The 22,540-nt window shown below is 33.3% G+C and overlaps 1 protein-coding gene across 1 annotated transcript in view; it reads left to right on the top strand.

Annotated features, from left to right (window-relative positions):
* Positions 1–130: 130 nt before the first annotated feature.
* Positions 131–22,540, top strand: part of LOC137397144 (tigger transposable element-derived protein 6-like) — a 35,454-nt gene continuing 13,044 nt past the window's right edge. Inside the window, exons 1-2 of the mRNA XM_068083433.1 lie at positions 131–791; positions 1,001–1,183. Coding sequence (XP_067939534.1) covers positions 131–791; positions 1,001–1,183 — 844 coding nt within the window. The remainder of the gene's footprint in view (positions 792–1,000; positions 1,184–22,540) is intronic.

The raw sequence follows: 22,540 nt of genomic DNA, 5'->3' as shown, positions 1-22,540 counted from the left end.
AAGGCATTCTATTGGCAGTCAGATAGTTGTTGGAGAGTCAGCTGCAGTTAACGTTGGAGAAGTGGAAAAGTGGAAAGAAGAGGTGCGTACTCCATTACTTCAAACATACACTAGTGATGACATATTCAATATGGACGAAACCGGGTTGTTTTACAAGCTCATGGTCGACAAAACGTTGCATTTTAAAGGGGAGAAGTGTAGTGGAGGGAAGTTGTCAAAAGAAAGAATGACTGTGGCACTTTGTGCTAATATGTCGGGCACCGAGAAGGAAGTTCCTATTGTAATAGGAGAGTTCAAAAACCCCCGCTGTTTTAAAAGTGTTACTAACCTTCCATGTCGGTATTACCACAATAAGAAGGCTTGGATGGTGAGTGACATCTTTCAAACATGGGTAAGAGATTTTGATCGCCGGATGACCAGAAAAAACAGGAAAGTGCTTCTCATCATTGACAACTGTCCAGCACACCCAACTATAAATGGGCTTATGTCAACCAGGCTTCTATTTACACCAGCCAATACCACAAGCGTGCTGCAACCTATGGACCAAGGAATCATTCGAACTTTTAAATCTTACTATCGTCAGCAAGTTTTGCAATTCACTGTTGATTACATTGACACTCATGGAAAGAAGCCAGATGCTTCTATCAATGTTTTGCAAGCTATACGCTGGGTGCATAGAGCATGGAGCCATGTCACAAAAGAAACAATTGCCAACTGTTTTCACCACGGGTTTGGTCATACTAACCTTGATCAAACAGATGCGACTTTAGCTGCTAATGATAACGAAGAAGGTGACACTGTGAGAAATATAAATCTTCTACTACACACCATAGATTCTACATAAAATGTGACAGCAAGTAAGTAATCTTGAAATAGCCAATGCTGTTACATTATTATGAACTCGACCCGATAAAGGGCTAAATTTATGACTGTCTAAGGTGCCTAACAAATGTTTTAAAAATAATGTTACTTTAGCTTAAAATCAAATTTGGTTTTGCAGATGAGCTTTTAGTGATTGATGCAGACATTACCGTTGCTGAGCATTTGAGTGATGCAGAGATTGTGCAGTCCTTGACATATTGTGGTATTTTCAATGAGTCCGATAGAGAGGATGAGGCTGAGGTTGTTGAACCTGATCCACCTACCTTGGCTGATGCAAACAACGCTTTAGATGTCCTCAGACGTTTTATAGATACGAGAGAGTGCAAGGACTATAATAACTGTTTAAAATCTATTTCTACAATAAGTCACGCTGTTGATTTTTGTCAAAAAATCCCTTGTCCCAGACTAAACTCGATAAGTTTTTTAAATGAAACAACTGATCAGATATAATGCATGCTTTTTTGCATTGGTCATAAATGTTTACTTATGTCCAGTTTTAAAAATTATCAGAAAGAATAGATATTTTTCTATTGGGCTGAGATTTGTTTGCAGTTTTAGGTGATGTGACTGACAAGACGTTTTAAGATTAAAATTGGAAAAATTGATCTCGAGTAAAACGCTCAGAAGAAAAAATGTCTTCTGAGCATTTTAACCGCAATTAGGTTTTGCCAATTTTAATCTGAAAAGTTTCTGGCAGTCACATCACCTAAAACAACACACGAATCTCAAGTGCATAAAAATATTTATACTTTCTGATAAATACTTTAAAACTATACATCAGATGCCCTTTAACTTGCAACACACAACCTATACTTTAGTGTTATATATACATGTAGTTTGTATATGTATCTACTGATAAATACATTCACTTGTGACTGTGCTCTGATAACTTGAATGCTCTAATAACTCAAACACTTTTGCTCGGTCCTGTGAAGTTTGAGTTATCCATGTTTCACTGTATATATATTTATTAATATATGTTTAATATACATCAAATCTTGCCCTTTTCTACACTTATCTATCACTCTGCCCAATGGCTTTAAAAAAGTAAACCAAAATTTTTCTTTTAATTACGAACCCTAAGCATTTGTTAAACTAATAACATTTTGGCTCAAATAAAACAAAATTGTTGCCAATCACATGCAAGCAATAGGAAGAATTTGCTAGAAAATTCCATTTCTACTTATGTTTTAAAACAGGAAACCCGATCGCTATTGTCATGGCAATAGCAAGTTCACCGTGCAATTCCATGCAAAGGAAGCTTCAAAAGACTAGCGTGAGTAAAAGTCACAGAAGGTTTTGTATTTATCCTGCAGAGTATTCTGTTTCTATGATATAAAAATGGCACACAAATTGATCCAAGCTCTACAACAAAAAACTAATGACAATCATATGTATGCTGAAACTAGGGAAGTCTTAAAGTTGTATATTTAGTACAGGTAATGTTGAATCAATAAAGTGTTATAAAACAAAGCATAAAATTTTATATTTTATATTTATATACACTTATTGTATTGTTTTTTATATATAATTATACTCAAAGACAATTAGAGAGGTTGTTTCATAGCACTGTAGACACTCCTATAACAAATACCTTCCAAAAAACATAAACACCAAATAACATAGATTATTTATAGGATGCTTTTGTTTTTGCTACAAAAATTTCTTGCTAACTTAGTGTTTTGTTGGTTTTTTTTCAAGTTTAATTCGAAGGGTTACTAGTGTCACTGCATTTGAAATATTATGTGTGTATTGTGTTATTTCTATTAAAAATACAATTTTCAGTACATTTTAGTCGGTCTTGATAGATCGTCAGATGTGTCGGTCAAACAATAGATAGCTGCACAATTCTTCATTAATACTCAATGACAATCGATTATCGCAAAAGTTATGTCATCGGTCTACCAATTTAAATGTCATGAGTTGGAGTATCATCAAAATTTATCTTTCATCCTAACCATCAGTTGTATGTACAGACAGAAAACAAACAGGGAGTACCACTTTCTATAGTGATCATACTTTAATTTTTTTTATTATTATAGACATAACGGTGTTTACAGGTATATTAGTTTCACTTTTTGTGATAAACTTGGATGTTACAAAAGCTAAACCAATTGTATTGAATGAACAATAAAAATTTACGCTCACCATTAATTTATTGTAAAATTACTGCAGTCATTTTCTATGAACCCGGTTGAATTTATCAGAAAAAGTAAAAGTCTGTCGGTGGAAACTAATACAATTAGCCCAACTAATATAAAGGTAAGCCTAGTCTTTCCTTTTCACATGACCAAATGCATGAGCTTGAGAAGATTACATAATAAATTAGGCCATTTATATGTAATTACCTGTTTGTACAACATAAAATTTTTATCTATTTACTTCTAGACTTTTACAAGCACGTTGTAGAAGTGCCTACTGTAGCAATTGTTTCAAAACTATCTGAAAATGTCTGCCTAAAGTTAATTGTGCTTCAGTTAGTCTGCTAGCTCTAGTTTAGTTAGTTGTGAGCAGATTTGAAGGAAGTTTAAATGATTTTGATTAAAAGTACTCTGGAAAAGCTTTTATGTTCTATTTTATATTTTATTGCTAATCAAAGTATTTTATATTACTAAACTTTTTTCGCCCAATTTATAAAATTTATTTAGTATTTTTAACACTAAACAATATAAAGTAAAATATACTTGAAATATACAATAAGGTATTAATGAATAGTCCTAGATCAAAGTTTTGTATGTTTTAATAGCTGAAGCAAAGCTCGAAAAAAGCTTGAAAACTGTTTTTAGAATAGTCCATACATAGCAATTGGCATAGTCTAGCAGATCTAGAACATATAGTCTGGTCATATCAGTTGGTTGACACTTGCTAATGAGAAGGAATTGTTGGAAGTTTTGGTTCTTACAAGTTGAAACATTTCCTGAATAAAAAAATGATAATCAAGCCAAACTATAGGATGATTTTTTTTAAAAGTCTGTTGCTAAGCAACCTAGAAGACTGAGTAAGGACAAACATAAAATTATCATAAAAACATGACTATACTGACAGATTATGTGATATAAATACAACATCTTAGGCAGCATTAACTCATATCTTAAGTTAGAGACTTCTTTATCTCCTAAAACTAGTCCCCTAATGCTGCAGGCTGCTGCTAGTACAAATAGTTACAGACACTAGTTATTTGATGTCACGCAATGCATTTAAAACTAACATATACTCCACAGTTAGCAAATAAATTGGATGATGCATGTTACTGGGCAAATTCCATTAACAAAGATTTTAAAACACCATTGATCGTTTTAGGTTACAAACAACAAGTTCAAAAATATATCGCCATAACAAGCAAGAATTTGACAAGTTTTTGGTAAATGAAAAAAGCCCTCGCAATGTCAAGAGAACTTTATGACTACTCTTCTGTCTATAGGTATCTGTTTAATTATTATCTCATCTGTTTCTCTCAAATAAAATGTTTTTTGTACATTAATTACTTACCTGTGATTTGAGAGTTCTGGTTTTATCTGTAACAAAACATGAAAATCAATTTGATTATTCTTGAAAACCTTTTTGAACTGTGATCTAGATCTTACCATAAAGTTAATTTTAGTTATACATAATTCTGTTAATCTTTGCAATACAATGGTTTTGATTCATGATAGTTTTCTCTTAATGTTTGACTCCATCATATTAAAATAGCTGACAAGTCGGAAATTAATTATATTTGCACAGATTAGATCCCAATCACCATAAATAGCAAAGTAAAAACTAAAGATTACTAATAGAAGTGTTCTAGTATCTAAAGATGAATCCTTTGAGTGCATCTTGTTGATCAGCTGACCAACAAGCACTGCTGCATTAGCCTAAAGCATGACAATGTGTGGGTAATAAGAAGGTTTTAGCACAAAAGTTAGTGTTGATTGCTAAATTTACATGTACTTTCTATCAATTAGTTATTTTTACCCAAAGAATTTTAATAAATAAAGCTAGTAACTTGAGCAAGTGTAAACTTTTGCTGCAATATAAGTTGATAATTGAACTTACATCAGCATTAGAAAAAAAGATTACCTCATGATCTCGAACACCATTTTTATCGTGAAGCAGGCTTTGCAATGCTAAAATCATCAATGGTTGGCAGATGCTATACATACGACTATGGTTTATCCAAAGTATACCCAATTTAATGTGTAGTGGTTGCCGTATTTGTTTGCAAAAAATGTTCCCAGTTCTGATGAACAGCAAAGTGTACTTTGTGTTGAAATATTCTAATACATATAACCGTAAAACCAACTGACTTTTACAATCACAGGCATGTAAATGTGAAATTAATAAATGTTTCCATGAATCCTATCATTAATAATATTTTACATTTTAATTTTTAGTAACCCTGCCATGCCCTTTTTGTTCAATCAACAATGTGGAGTTATTTGCATAGGCAAATAATTGTCTTGATTTTGGTGAAGGAAAAAGTGCCGGAAAACTTTACCATGGCTGTAAATAGAGAGCTGAACATCTCCGATTGTAAAATAGTATTGATCGTCAACATATATAACATTTATGAAACGTTACTATTCTCTTAGAGTCTCCAACTCTCATCACTTTTTGTGTTACGCTATAAGCACAAGGTCATTCAATTCTTTAACTATGAGTATTGTTCTTCAGAACTTATTAGCTTTGCTATCCCATTGACTTTACCAATATGTCCTATATTCTTCTTATTATATGTTCAGTTTTTTTCATGATGACTGAAATATGCAGTTGCATGTTTTTAACAAAAAACAACTTTACAGAAAGTGACAAAGACGAGGTCAAAACAGTTGGAGCACTATGTGCAGACTTTAATAATGACGAAGTAGCAGAATGCTTAAATGAATCGTACAAAGTTTTGTTTACAGACGAAATAGTTTGTTGGGAAAAAATAATTGTGGTAAATATTCTTAATTATAAGGTACTTTATTGCTTGTACGTTTTCTCAGCTCCCTAGTCTAAGCATGAAGTTTGAATCAATAAATTAGGGCTCAGAATTACTCAATAAGGTTCATATAACTGCCTTGTATGTCGGAACTAGAAGTAAAAGTTTATATTTTAGTTCAAAAATCTATATGTGACATCAACTTACTGAATTAGTTGGTTGTAGCTATCTACATATATATTCTGCATCACTCCGTGCAATGAAAAGTGGTAAAAACTCATTTTGTAACACGCGTTGACTTCTTGAAGGTACAATACTAACTAAACCAATACATAATAATTGCATTGTGCCTTTTCTACCAACAAATATAAATAAATATATTATATTGAGGGTTTTTGGTTTTGAAGTAGCAATAAAAGCCCTTAGGTCCTCCCGGCAGCTCCACCATCTGCTTGGAACAAAAACCAAAACCATTACAAGCAGTGTGCTATGTAAATAAAGTATTAGTATATATTGTTCTTTATAATTAATTCATTACTATTTAAAAATTAATTTTTAGACTGATATACCTAAAAGGTAGAGTAATCATTTTATACCAAAAAGTAAAAGTTTGTAAGTAACAGTTAAAATGATTTTTTTATATGTAGATTGTGTAGAGTAATACTCTAAATGGGTTTCTACATTTTGGCCATTATTATGCATATTCCATGTGCACATGCTGAGTGCCTTTCAATAGGTCCATAATACTGTTTGGTTTTACAACTCTGTTCGGTTCATGAGAACCAGAGCTTTTAAACACTCAGCTACAGGCTGGTCGGTTCAAAACTAAAGAAATCCTTAGCATGATCAGAAATATTGCTAGTGTAGTTAGAAAATAATGCTTTAGCTAACTCAGCTTAATATATTTGTACCAAATATCCTTTTAACTGTTTGTTTGAGTTGATTCGTCAGTATTCTAAGTAGAGTTTGATGTCAACTCTAAATTTTTATCTGTAAGTATTACAAAATAAATAGTGTTTTCTTGGAAAACAAAATATTTTCATTGACAATTCTTTTTGAACATATTAAAGCAACCACAACCTTTGCTAGTTGCTTGACGTTTGCACAACATTAAAAACATGGATATGTTTCGTGACCGACATCTGAAAATTTACTTTAAAAATAATGTGCATTTACTTTTTATACTTTTAAGAAAGATTATATCTTTGCAAAATCCTTGAAATAATCAAAACACTTACAGCGGCCTAAAACAATTAACGGAAGAATGAACTTCTCTTGAGAAAAAACTACTAAAACATATACTCACCAAAACTATTTAGAATAGTTTTACAATGGTTTACCCTTTAAAACTTGACTGTCTTTCTCAATGTGTGTCTGTAAACCCTGGTCATAAACTCCAGCACTCGAAAGATGTTAAACCTTTATTAAATTTATACAAATGAGCTCAAAATACAATGAATTCTTGTAAAGCATTAGTGAAAAAATCTAGCAACTCACACCATTTTTCACCAAAAAAAGTGTTTTACTGCTCTTTCGGGCTACAACCATAACAATTTGTACATTTTTTAAAAATTGGAAAAATATTCACATTAGCATCATAGCTATTGAGCACGCATTCATCATTACTTCATGACTTGAAATTAGCAGTAAAATACTTGTTAATACCATAAAAATCTTCATTTCGATTTTATTTGGGTTTTTCGCAATAAAAACTTCTGCAAGAAATAATAATTTCCAATAAAAATTGTTATTATGTTAAAGAAAGTAGATAAGTACACTTGAAAATTATTAAAAGCAGAATTAAAATTTAATTTAAAAATTAATTTGATTGGTTTACGCTGCTACTTAGAAACAATAATTGTAAACAGAGCCACATGAATGCCGTTATTTCCGATCACTAAGGTTTTTGACCCACCCTGAGCAAGCCAGAATGCCAGCCGTTCAAGTTCAAAGGGTTGAATATAATTTGTTAAAATATACATGTCACAAAGAAATATGCTATTACCAAGGTAACTGTACACAAAGCAGCAAAAATCTTGTTACGCAGAATCAAACTGCAATGATGGCTGCAAACTCCTTTTTGACATCATCCTTCCCAACCAGGGCGATGCATGCCTAAGCATAATGATGGCACCATGCATAATGATGTCATCGATCTTATGACAGCGCTTACTGCAATCTGCATACATGCAAAACAAAAGGTATTGCTGCTGTACGATGGTTTTTTGTGCCCAAACCGACACACATATTTCTTATATGCAAAGGCATGACAACTCAGTAGCTCAGCTAACTGGCCCTTATAATTGTGGCTTATTCGGTCGCCGATTCGGTTCACCCATGATAATATAGAGATACCTGTAAGACAGTCTTCCAGCTTTTCGGTAAAATGTGAGTATTTAAACAGCTCCGGCTTTCCATATAAGCCAGTCCCTGCTTTACCAGCCAATGACAAAAAAGCCTCGAATATTGACTTTTTATCCCACATTACAATAAATAAAATTGTCGATAGCATTCACAAACTACTTTCAGTGTAAATAAACTGCTTTAAAATGTTTAAGAAATTTTTTTACTTAACAAGATAACCACTTGCTGACTTTGTGGTTTGTCTGAATATATTTTTTCAATTAGTACATCATAATTGACTTGGTATGTGATAAAATCAATTGATACCTATCAATTGAAAAATTGGTTTAGTTACATAATAAAAATTTATCAAGTTCACTGGCCCCATTTGAACATCATTAAAACAATTGGTGTTAATCAATGTAAAGGTTTGATTGCTTTGATCTGAAAAATGTTTTAAGAGTTCACAGAATGCAAGTTATTTTTTGTAACACTCATGAAAAGTTTTTTGTACTAAGCCCCGTGCTGTGCAGTAATGTGTATTTCCTCAAAAAGTATGTAATAAATAGCTTTCGTTTCAGCTCTTTAAACTAGCTGGAACTATTATCAGCTATCAACCTCGTCATATGAAGTCATTGGTAGATAAACTAGCAAACCTCATCAAGTTCACTGAAATTAACACCGAGGGAGATATTGTCAACAGGAGAATTCTGCAAACTAGTTCATGGGTAAATTGTTGGAGAGTGAGAATTGGTATATAGCCATAATTAATGCTTACATAATTATAACTAATCAGCAATTGGTATTGACTTATGAAAATAATGTATTTTTGTGAATTCTTCGAGTGATCACTACAGAGATATTCTTTGACCAGCTAACAATAGCTAACAGAACGATAAACTAGTTTGTTAATGAAAACAACATAAGGGAAATAAATATGTAACACACTTCTAAAAATTTAAACTTTAAACAATATTTTACTTTAAAACGACCATAATTGAAAACGGCTATTGTACTAATTTATTCATGAAATAATTACCTTATTGCTACAGCTTGTTACTAATATATTTAGATTGATGTGAAGGCTCAAAGTATGTAAGTTTGGTATAATTTTCAATTGCCATTACTGAGAAAATAAAGTACCAAGAACAAATAATATTCCCACAGCAGATTTAATACTTAACTAAATTAAACACACTCAATTATTTTGGGTTACAAAGTATTGAATTTACTTTCAGTAAGGAGTGACGCAAATACAATAAAACAGTACAGTAGCAAAACCTTCCATAAAAATGTTGAATTTTTTAGGCCGCCATAAATGGTTACAATTCATCATTTCTACCAGTAGCAGATCTTGAAGAAAACTCTACAGTTACCATCATCACTCAATTGACCGACGGTAGTTACGCTGCTAAAACACTCACATCTAAAAAATGCCAATGGAAAACTGTCACAAAGAAAACATTTCAGTATATATATAGATGCAAAAATTGTGCTTTTTATATCTGTATGTTTCTTAAGTGTGACCTCACTGCGAAGTCAGATAACACAGTTTATGGCCACCGTATATTTACGCATCTAAAAGGAAGCAAAAGTACAGCTCAGTGCCACACTGATCATAGAAAACCATCAGGTTTAACAATAGAAAAATCCTGTTCCTGTGGCACAACCATTCCATTTACCGATAAGAAAAGCTGGAAATGTAAAAATTGTCAAAAGTATATTTGCATGTACTCAAACTGCTTTAAGGAGGGAAATATTGGGACTATACGAGCCCGTCAAAGCTATCAGCATTGAAAAGATAAGTTATCAGACATTAACAAAGAGATGTATTGAATTTGCAAGCAACTAAAGAACAGAGAATCTGGGAGATTGTACGCGAGATGCCCAAATTCAAACTGTAACTATATATGATGTTTAATAGATCAATGTGAAAGGATATTTTTAACAATATCAGCTCTGCATAAGCATCGAAAGATAGACCATGCGGTAAAAAAACTAGTACATGTGGAAACTGTGAAAAGGTGGATAAAGAGAGAGATAGAAAAAGTAAAAGCGGTGCGTGTAGAAATTGTGATTATTTTTGGTGTCTCATCGGTAACTGTATCCAAGAATTTAAAACAAAATGGAGACTAGAAAATCACCAAGGAAGTGCTCACAGTATTTAGCTGGCATTTTTGAGGTAGTTTTGTTGCTTGGTGAAACCTACTTTAAATCTAATAATTTTAGAAAAATCATCTTCACAATAAAAGTATATTATTTGTATAATGCATAAAATTTGAATTCAATTCTAAAATGAGCAAAAGCTCAAAGTTCACAATCAACCTCTACAATTTGATGAAATTTTATAAAAATTTCACAAAGTTTGTTTTCAAGCAAACGTAAAGTTTATACTAAAAATAATCTTAATAATATCAAGATTCAAAATTATTATTAATTTTAAACACCCGTCTTAGCAGGTACTGTTAAAACTAGTAAAAAAACATTAATATGAATAAACTAGTGGAATACCCAGTGATGCGCAAATATTCAAAATCAGCTTATAAACAATGAGCGGTAATGTAATTGTCCATCACATGCCGTTGTTTTTGGACATTTTAATAGCTCATTTGAGTAAGCTTACTAAAAAGAGCTGTATATTTGTTCTCACTGTTGATTACGTGTAAATTGAGTCTACCGCTCTCTGTGACGGTGTTCCATCACCAATAGCACTAGGGTATTTACACCAACTTAGCGACATATATTACCTAACGAATTCATTAAGTTTGAGTGGCTTGACTGGTTAAGGGTATATATATTGTTATGTTTCTGCACAGAAGCAATTAAATAGAGTATTAAATTAGAGAAATGGTTTATTGCACACTCCAGAGACAACTGATTTGATAACAGAAAACCCAAGTATTTATATGTTTGGTCATAGAAAAGCTTTGTAAAAAGCTACAAGCATTATTAATAGCTATCATGAGACAGTACTATATAATATTAGCTTGTATGAAGCTTTAGCTAAAAAGCATAATGTTTGTTGGCAAAGTACCAGTAATACTTGGCACTTGCATGACACCTCCTCACTAAGCTAAAGGTTCTTTCTGGTTCTCTTAGACCTTCGGGGTTTGTCTCTGCTATACTCATCTCCATCAGGTAAACGAGGGTTGCGTGGTCTTCTTCTAGACGGAGGTTGCTCTGTTACAGTTGTAGGGGCTGGTAGTTGCAGTTTTGTCTCCTCTGTTATATCAGGTTTATCTCCAGGGTCTTGATCTTCTTCTGTTGAGTATCTTGGTCTAAGTTGTTCAACATGTCTTCTCCAAGTAGGTCCCTTTGGTACCACTTTGACATTGAGACTACGAGTTCCATATATCTTAGTAACAATGGCTGGAACCCATCTAGGTTGTCTGTTGCGTCTAGGTCCATGATACAAGGCATAGCATGGTGCTCCAAGATTGTAGCTGTGTATCTTGCTAACTGTCTTTTCTGCCGATCGGTTGACTTCTCTGGATTGATGAAAAATAGTGCATACTGTATCAACATCATCCTCATCTTCTCTTGCATCAAACTCTTTATCAGGTCCAACTGGCAGTCTTGAGAGGACATCTGCATTTTGATGATGCTGGGTAGATCTGTATTCTATGGTGTAGTCATACTGATTTAGTACCAGTGCCCATCTTGCTAGTCTGTTGGCTGCTAGAGCTGGAACTCCTTTGGTAGGTCCTAGAAGTGTGAGAAGAGGTCTGTGGTCAGTTACCAAGATAAACCGACGACCATACAGGTACTGGTGATACTTCTTTAGAGCAAATATGATTGAGAGAGCTTCTTTTTGTATTTGTCCATATTCCCTCTGTGTGCTGGTCAGTGTTTTTGAAACATTGGCTATTGGTCTCTCACTTCCATCGGATAACGATGAAATAGTACAGCTCCCAGTCCAGCTTCTGAAGCATCACATGAGATTCCAATGTCAAGATCTGGGCTGAAGTGTGCTAAGACACTATCAGTTGATAGCATATCTTTCAGTTTGTTGAAGCTCTTTTCTTGTTCAGTGCCCCACTTCCAGGTCTCTCCTTTGCGTGTCAGTTTGCGCAATGGTCCTGTGAGTTGTGACAGATTGGGTATGAACTTGCTGTAGAATTGTGTAGCTCCTAAGAAAGATCTTAGCTGAGTTAAGTCTGTTGGGACTGGCATCTGTTGTACTGCATCTGCCTTCTTTCCTTTAGTGATTCCCTTTGAAGTGAGTTTGTGTCCCAGATACTCTACTGTAGGTTGAGCAAAACAGCACTTGTCTTTTCTACATCTGAGCCCTCTTTCTTCTAATCTTTGAAGAAGTCGACGTAAGTTTTGTAGATGGCTCTCTGCATTGGCTCCACTCACTAGTATATCATCTAGGTATACTGCTACTCCTGGGAGGTCTTGTGTCAGTTGCTCCATGATTTCTTGAAAATACCCTGGTGCTGAGCTTATGCCAAAGGGCAACCTCTTCTGTAGTAGTACTCCTCGGTGTGTTGATAGTGCTAGTCGTCGTTGACTTTCTGGTGCCAACAATATTTGATTGTAGGCATCTGCTAAATCAATCTTTGTGTAGCAATAGCCTCCACCTAGTTTTCTGATTAGATCTTCTGGTAGTGGGATAGGTTTCCTATGTGTTTCTAGCTGATTATTGATAGTCTTGGAGTAGTCTCCACATACTCTGATCTTCCCTGCAGCTTGACCTGTTGTAGATTTGCGTACAGGTACAACTGGTGTTCCATACTGGTTGAATTGAGTTGGTTCCCATATGCCTTTAGCTACACCTGCTTCGTATGCTTGGTTGAGCTCTTCTGTCAAGGCAATAGGAACTGGTCTGGGTCGGCAGAAGACTGGTTTTGTTGAAGGTTTGAAGTTTATCTCTAGTTCAAAGTTCTTGAGACATCCTAGCTCGTCTTTGAATATTTCTGGAAATTCTTTGCACATCTCCTTACACTTGATTTGTAACCTCCCATCTGGCTGGTTCTCTGTGATTGTTGATACAAGGTTCTGTTGTAGCTTGTCATCAATAGAGATGCCTAGTTGCTGTATAGCAGTTCTTCCTAGTAGGTTGAGATCTTGTACAGCACTAATCACAAATGGTAGTCTGACTTCTTTCTGTGCATCCAATTGGGCAGTTAGCTCACATCTGCCAAGCATCTCTATGAGATGTCCTGAGGCTGATTTGTAGTTAACTGTAGTAGGTTTTAGGTTTGGCTTTCCTAGCTTCTCCCATATTGATTTACAGATGAAGTTGTCACATGCTCCAGTGTCCAGTTCAAGTGTGAAATTGTCTCCCTCCAGTTTGATGTTTTCAGCAAGTTTCACCATCTTGGTTGATGTGCATTCTATCATCTTCACTGGTTTTTCTGCTGCAGATGATTTCTTTTTCTTGCATGCTCTTTCTATGTGACCTAGTTTAGAACAAAAGTTGCAGGTGGCTGCTTTGAATCTGCAGTCATCCGCTGTATGGTTAGTTCGGTCACATCTGTAGCATAGCTTTCCTTCCTTCTGCTTGTCAGGTGTAGAGTTGTTTTTCTGGATTGGTTTGTACCTTGATATCTGTTGAGCAACCTTGTTGACTTTAGACGAGTTTCCATAAACTGTCTCTTTGGCAACTTTAGCTGCTTCTTCTGTTTCCTGTGCTACCTGTATAGCTTTGTTGAAGTTGAGTTCATTGTCCTTGACCTTGAAGAGAGATTTGAGAACTGCTTCATTGTTTACAGAGCAGATAAATCTTGTTCTGAGAGCCTCATCTAATGGATCTGTAATGTCTATGAAGGCACATGTAGTTGCATCTTGACGAATTCTGGCAGCTAACTCTTGAATAGTTTCTCCAGGTTTCCTCTGCATGTCACTCCAATACTTGTAACGCTCTCTAACAATGAAGCGCTTAGGGTCATACTGGTCTTTGAGAAATTCCAGTATTTCATCCATGTTGAGGTCGTTGATCTGCTTGGGTGTTGAAAGCTGAGCTGCCATATTACTAAGCTGCTTGTAGAGTGTAGGCTGTCGGTTGGTGAGAAAAGTGCCAGCAATCTTGTCTTGATGAATAGAATTTGCTGCAATGAATGTGTTGAATCTGTCTATGTAATCTGTTAGTAGCTCTGCTGTTGGGTCAAAACCTGGGAAGGCTGGAACAGCGGTTGCAGCTGTTTCTTGTTTCCGTTGTAGGTTTTGTAGTAGTAGCTCCATCAGTTTCTTATTCTCCTCCATTCTTTCATCTTGCTGACGTCTGTATTCCTCCATTCTTTCATCTTGCTGACGTCTGTATTCCTCTTGTTGCTGCTTGAACTCCTCATGCTGCTGTTGTCTATGCTCTTCTTGCTGCTTTCTCTGCTCCTCTTGCTGCTGTCTCTGGTCCTCCTGCTGCTTCTGCATTAGCTTGATCAGGTCTGCTACTTCTGTCATTGTAGTGGTGCAATTTTGAACAGTTACTCTTGTAATAAACTAGAACTCTTTGTATCGATTTTATCAATGATAAAATCTGAACAAAACTCTTTGTAACTGTTCAAAAGAGAAATCCTTGTCGCCAATTAGCTTCTGTTATGTTTCTGTACAGAAGCAATTAAATAGAGTATTAAATTAGAGGAATGGTTTATTGCACACTCCAGAGACAACTGATTTGATAACAGAAAACCCAAGTATTTATATGTTTGGTCATAGAAAAGCTTTGTAAAAAGCTACAAGCATTATTAATAGCTATCATGAGACAGTACTATATAATATTAGCTTGTATAAAGCTTTAGCTAAAAAGCATAATGTTTGTTGGCAAAGTACCAGTAATACTTGGCACTTGCATGACATATATATATATATATATATATATATATATATATATATATATATCTATATATACCCTTAACCAGTCAAGCCACTCAAACTTAATGAATTCGTTAGGCAATATATGTCGCTAAGTTGGTGTAAATACCCTAGTGCTATTGGTGATGAGCGTTTGAGTTACCGTTTGAGGTAACAGTGTGGAGTTCGAGTTATCTATAGCAATTTATCATTACATGGGAACGGACCAAAGAAACCGTTCGAATTAACCATGTGTTTAAGCTATCCGTGGGCGAGTTATCCATGTTTGACTGTATATATAAATATATATATAAATATATATATATTTATATATATACATAGATATATACATATAGATATATATATATGCATACATATATATATACCTATATATATAGATATATATATCTATATAAATATATATATATACAGATAATAGCTGAGACTTTACTGATATAGTACTCAAAGTTGTACATCGAGCCTGTATAAATACAGGCTCGGCAGTATTTATATATACATGTATATATATATATATATATATATATATATATAAATATATATACATATATATATATATATATATATACATATATATATATATATATATATATATATATGTATATATAAATACTGCCGAGCCTGTATTTATACAGGCTCGATGTACAACTTTGAGTACTATATCAGTAAAGTCTCAGCTATTATCTGTATATATATCTATATAGATATATATATATATCTATATATATAGGTATATATATATATGTATGCATATATATATATCTATATGTATATATCTATGTATATATATAAATATATATATATATTTATATATATATATTTATATATACAGTCAAACATGGATAACTCGCCCACGGATAGCTTAAACACATGGTTAATTCGAACGGTTTCTTTGGTCCGTTCCCATGTAATGATAAATTGCTATAGATAACTCAAACTCCACACTGTTACCTCAAACGGTTTTTTGCCCAACTGCTACCGAAACAGTTGTTATCGCGTTAGAAAGTCACTTTATTCCAAGCCGTAGATGTAAATCTCAACTTTTCGTAATTCATAAGCGTCGTTATTTCCACCATCGGCAAAATATTTTTGTCAACGACTTTTCTAAAGGTTTGGTGAAATTTGATTTATACCAAACATCCGCTTAGCGATCGCCCTTCGGAAGCAAGGTAAAGTGAGGTAATCTTTGCATAAACTTCAAGAAAAATTGGCAAAATTGATTGTGGGTGCTTTAAAACGCTCAAAAGACAAAGATGTATTTTATTTTGAACATTTCAGCAATGATCAAGTTTTGCCAATGCCAATCTAAAAAACGTCCTGGCAATAACATCACCTCAAACCACAAACCAATCTCAAGTGATAGAAAAATCTCTATACTTTTTGACAAAAACGGTTTAAACTTTACATTAAAAGGATTTAATTTGAAACAAGTCATTTGTGCTTTCGATTTATATTATAGTCTGTATATGTGCATGTATCTACTAATAAAGAAGTCAATACATGGACTTGTGGCAGTGCTCTGATAACTTGAACGCTCTGATAATTCGAACACTTTTGCTCGGTCCCGTGAAGTTCGAGTTATCCATGTTTGACTGTGTATATACAGTCAAACATGGATAACTCGAACTTCAAGGAACCGAGCAAAAGTGTTCGAATTATCAGAGCGTTCAAGTTATCAGAGCACTCTCACAAGTCCATATATTTACTTATTTATTAGTAGATACATGTACATATACAAACTATAATATAAATCAAAAGCACAAATGGCTTGTTTCAAATTAAATGCTTCTAATGTAAGGTTTAAAACGTTTTTATGAAAAAGTATAGAGATTTCTCTATCACTTGAGATTGGTTTGTTGTTTGAGGTGATGTTATTGCCAGGACGTTTTTCAGATTGACATTGGCAAAACTTGATCGTTGTTGGAATGCTCAAAAGAAAAGACATTTTTTTCTTTTGGGGTTCTACCCACGATCAATTTTGCCGTTTTTTTGAAGTTTATGCAAAGATTATCTTACTTTACCTGGGATTCGTTAAGAGCAACACTCCGAGGCAGTTCAATTAGAAGTTTTACGAGGTTTTACGGTACATTCTATATCACTCACGTTTTTTTAATATATACTTATTGAATGTGCACACGTATTCTGTGTTTAGGTCAAACGATGAATAGTTTTTTGTAGCTCAGACAACGTTAAAGTTTAATTACAACAATTTTTAAGATGTTTTAAACATTCAACATTCCGACGTTGATTCAACATGAAATCAACGTCGGGAAACTATTCATCACGGACTAGCCGGGTCACGCACTCAAGGATTTTCGCCACGCACATACAAAACAAAAACAACATGCGATTTTTGTTTTGTATGTGCGTGGCGCAAATCCTTGCGCGCGTGACCCGGCTAGCCCGTGCTACTCATCGTATAGCAGTATAAATCAAATTTCACCAAACCTTTAGAAAAGTCGTTGACAAAAATATTTTGCCGATGGTGGTAATAACGACGCTTATGAATTACGAAAAGATGAAGTTTACCTCTATGGCTTTGAATAAAGTGATTTTCTAAAGCGATAACAACCGTTTCGGTAGCCGTTGGGCAAAAAAACAGTTCGAATTAACAGTGTTGAGTTCAAGTTATCTATAGCAATTTATCATTACGTGGGAACGGACCAAAGGAAATGTTCGAACTAACCATGTGTTCGAGCTATCCGTGGACGAGTTATCCATGTTTGACTGTATATATATATATATATACAATGTATAAGCGCGATATGCAAAGCTCATCACTTTTGTGATTTGAGCACTCTGGTGCCAGCACATTGACTTTCTTAAAGTCTGTGGGGCAACTTAGTTGTTTCGTGGCAGGAAGTCAACTCTCATGGGTAATGGGATTGATGTCCCTTGCCTAAGCTCTGAGCTGCACTGATGAGGCTTCAATAGCCGAAACAGTACTGTCTGTAGCATGAGTATATATATATATATATATATATATATATATATATATATATATATGTGTGTGTGTGTATGTATACAGTCAAACACGGATAACTCGAACTTCACGGGTTTATAATACATAAAAATTTTTATAATACATAAAAAAAAAAATATATATATATATTTTTATGTATTATATAAACTATATAGTACATATATTTATATATATGTATATTTATATATACACATATATATCTATATATACATATAATATTTAGTCACTTGTGGCTATCACAAGTAGGAACATCCTGTCACAGTTGCTAATTTGTGTATGTTTATTTCTAAGTTATAACAGTCTGCCTGAGTAAGCAAGTATTTTGATCATCCACACTTAATCATAGTAGTTGAGGTCTGATAGGAGCATAGTAATCAATCCATTGTTAATAAATCACTCTGGCCTTGCAGTTTTCTACTGCTAGTTTATCTAAAATTGAGTGTCACTGTTCTATTTATTTTGGTTCATTGTAGTTAATTAGGACATAATACTTCCAAAATATTAGATAAAGTGCTATTAAAACATTTTTTATTAATAATTTTGGTGCTCACTCATATTAATTTGTACATCACTGGCAAACTGTTGTTTCTATTTTCATTGGAAAATATTTATTGCTGTAGTCCTGTATGGTATTATGCAGCGCTAGCTTGGTGCAGTCGGTATTTGGAAAATATATTTATGTCTAATAACCAGGTGTAAAATCATTCTTAAATGTGAAAAACAGATTGAGTGACACATATTGTTCTGCTTTTGTTTTGAAAGTCAAAGTTAGGTTGGATTCTTGTGTGCTATGAACCTTTTCTCTCGATGTCCTTCAGCGTGGCTAAGATGCAAATGGGCAGACCTGACTGTTGTTATACTAAAGACTAGATGAACGTCCGGCTTACGTAATAAAAAGGTTTTCAAACTGTTTTAAACAATTGTAACTCAAAACTTCATGCCATGAGGAAACGTCCTTTTGAACAGTTCAAACAAATTGAGAGAAAAACTTAACAACTGTAAAGGTATTTAAATGTGAGGGTAAAATAATTAGCAAGTGATGATTACATATTGTCTGTTTTGCTATAATCCTAATAAAAAGTGATTTGATAAAATTAACCCAAAATAAAAAAAAATTTCAATAAATATAATGTTGCATTAATGATAACAATTAGATAGTAGAAGTGTGTGTGTGTAAAAAATAGTTAATCTTGCAGCAGAGGCGTTTTTTATACCTTAGGTACTACAGCACTGGTACCTCCTGGAACCGAAAAAAATATAAAAATGAGATATTAGTTTGTCTTTGTTTAAGAGTTTTTCTCACCACATGAAAAGATAATCTAGAAGCAATTCCAACTTAAGATAATAAAATTTCTTTGAAAAAAGTATTTAGCCCGTATAGGTGCTGCGAATTAACCTTATGAACAACTGAAAGCAGGAATGTTGTGGCGCATTGAAATTTCAAGCGGTTATTGGAAAATTATAAATTAAAAAACAGTTATTGAATCATAGTAAATGCTTTTTAAATTTCTAGAGTAAATAAAAACCTAAAGATAGTATTATGTAATAATAAAAAAATATGTTTAGCGTGCGCAACTGTGATGAGGAAAGATATACTGTTCAGAATGCAAGAGCTACTTACTTTGGTGGTTACACATGCTTATGAGTAAACTTGTGATTTGAATGTTCCGAGTTGAAATTCTCAAAAAATGTATTTTTAAGCTTTATTGTTGTAACTGGACTGATAAACGACAACTGACAGACACTGGGATTTATATAAAATAAGGTATGCTTAAAAATCATCATCCGGAAAGTATGTCAATAATATTTAAATTCTCCATAAGAGTAACAACGTGAGGGAGACTATTTATTACATGTATGAATAGGAACAAGAAGTTGTTTTCCTGTTCATCTTTTTATATTTATTTCTACACAAACCATGTAAATAATTTTTTGGTAATCTGAAAATTAGCGCTTTTCAATTTACAATATATTACAACATTGTAATCACAGATTCTCTTTTAGGGAACGTTTCAGTTTAACCAATGCAACACACATAGTACAATAACACTATAACATAGTTGAACATTCTTAAACATATGGTTAAATCTACTAACTCAAAACTGTCTCCTTTAAAGCCTTTCGTGGTTTAAAATGCATCATAACTGATTATGCCTTTTTATCTACCGTATCAATAAGGTAAGTGTAAATATACTTTTGTAGCTTTGAGCTTTGTAGCTTTGTCTGAACTCAAAGTAAAAATGACAAAGGGCATCAGAGAGTTAGACCTCAGCCGCTGACTCTAGATTTTTCTTCAAAAAAGCTTTTGCTTTACACACCCCAAGAAACTGCTGGAATAGTTTTAGTTTAGATAAATGTTTTGAATAAATATAAATTCTTTGGAAAAATCATTTGACATTGATTATTTCTGATCTGGACAGCACAGAGGGGAGGGGTAAAAGGCTAAAGACTAATTGATCACATAATGATGAGGAATGTTAATACTTTGGATGATGACTTTAGCATAATTTTCAAAAAGTTTGCTGTTTTGCTATTGGCGCATTATTTAATCAGTAAAATTTCTTAAATAATAAAATTTCTTATATGTCAACAATTGACATTGACATTTATATTTTGTTAAATAAATGCAGGGAAATTTGCAACGATTTACTAGAGCTTCAAGTGCAATTATATTAAAAAAATTCACTTTCAAATAAACTATTTTACTGACGTTGAATAATCTTAATAAATTTTAAGAGCTAGATTTAGAGGTTGAGATAGAATATCTCTGCCTGTTTACAGATACGGCTGAAAGTAGGAAAAATACTTCTTACAAAATTCGAATTCATAACTTTTTCGTGAACGACCAACATTCCAACAACTGTTCCAGTCAACTTCATGTATGCACCAGCCTTCCACCATAATTTTACATGTAGAGGGGTTATTACACTCAAAGTTATCTCAGTGCGCACTAAGATGTCAAGGTGCTAGTAAATATGACTGCCAGCAAGACAGAATGTTTTTGTCATATTTTACCTGAGTAACTCTGTGTTTTATGAGTCTGTCATAAAATAAAACGCTTCAAATAATTTATTTAGTATTTTTTTCTTTAATTTTTAATTAGAGTTGACTTTTAGAATCTTCATGTGAAGGGCATGAGGCCAATACAATGTGACCCAGCTTAATCAACGCAAACCACAAACAATTACGACATATGTAGCAACATTTCAGCATCAGATAGATACTCAGAAAACATTAAAATCAATAAACAGATAGATCATTTTTTAAAGAATCTAATGTCAAGCCTTACAACATTAAATTCTTAAGTCAGTCTATTGATGAAAAGAAATATTCTAATAATGATGTAAGCATAAAAAAACAGTTAATCATTTGTTGGCATCTGCAGTATCTGTTGATGATATAAATATGCTAGTTCTGTTATCAGACTTGACAGCCTCAAAGTTTGAATACAGGTGACTTCTACTATTACCTGGTACATACATGTAGGTCATTTCCAAAACAACATATTTAGTATAAATATATTTTAAAATTTTAGCTGTTTTTTTTAAATGGTATTTATTTTGCTAATAATTATATTTTGAGTCCTTCAATGTAGCATTAGTTATTATGAAGCATTTGTTATTCCTTAGATCGAGCGAATCAGCAGTCATTTTAGAAGAAAAGATGATCATCAGAAGTGGATTCTTTCTAGTTCTTGTTGATCAAATAGCAGTTTGTAAGTTAATCAATTTTAAAATGAGTAGCTTCTGTGTTTTTTTCTGCTTTGCTGGTTTTTCTTTGTGTATAGAATCGATTAATCACAGTTTTGACAGATACCAGCACTATTTTTTTTAGATGTAATGTGGCCGTATGGTATAAAGAATATGTTGCTGATCAAAGGAAGCAGATCTTTTTTCCTTTTTTATAAAAACTCATACTGAATATAGACTGTTGAATTTGAGAAAAAATTTCATTTATAAAAAATTACCTTGTTCTTGGAATATTGTCAGGGTGCAGCTAAATATTGGAGAATCAACTGAACGGCTAAAAAGTTTTGAACAATTCATAAGGACTGCTGTTTAATCCAATAGCTCGCAAGACCAAATAACATAATAGAGTTAATAAAATATCAAATTCAGGGTGATTGCAACTTGGCTTAAAACTTTATTGCATTGAATAATTAATTTCCATTTTATTTTCTGTCAATTTGTAGTAATAGTAAATATTAGTTTTTACCTAGTTTAGAGAAATCATAAAGTTTACTATTGATGTGCTGAAAAAGTAAAGTTTTGTTACCAAAAGTGACTTAAACAACTAAGAAGAACCAAACACAGAAGAAACACAAATATATTTATATTTGTGTTTCTCTTTTGTGAAAAGTTTTTCAACAATTTTAATAATTCTTACTGTTTAGCGTGTCAACATGTTTTGAAGGTTTTGAAAAACCCAAGTGAGACTTCATCCAAGATGTAATGATAAATGATGCTCTCAACTCTGTTTGGACCGTTTTGATTGTGGAGGAGGAACTTTTAATGACAGAAAGTGTGAATGCCAAAACTGTGAGCTTTGTTTCGATGATAAATGCAATACTTCTTGTGAAGTAAGAAGATATCGTTCTGGTTTTTGCCGTGCAAACCGCG

The sequence above is a fragment of the Watersipora subatra genome, chromosome 5 (assembly GCF_963576615.1).
Source record: "Watersipora subatra chromosome 5, tzWatSuba1.1, whole genome shotgun sequence".
In the NCBI taxonomy this organism is placed as follows: domain Eukaryota; kingdom Metazoa; phylum Bryozoa; class Gymnolaemata; order Cheilostomatida; family Watersiporidae; genus Watersipora; species Watersipora subatra.
The sequence above is the reverse complement of the archived record's forward strand: the minus strand, read 5'-3'. Positions and strand labels throughout refer to the sequence as shown.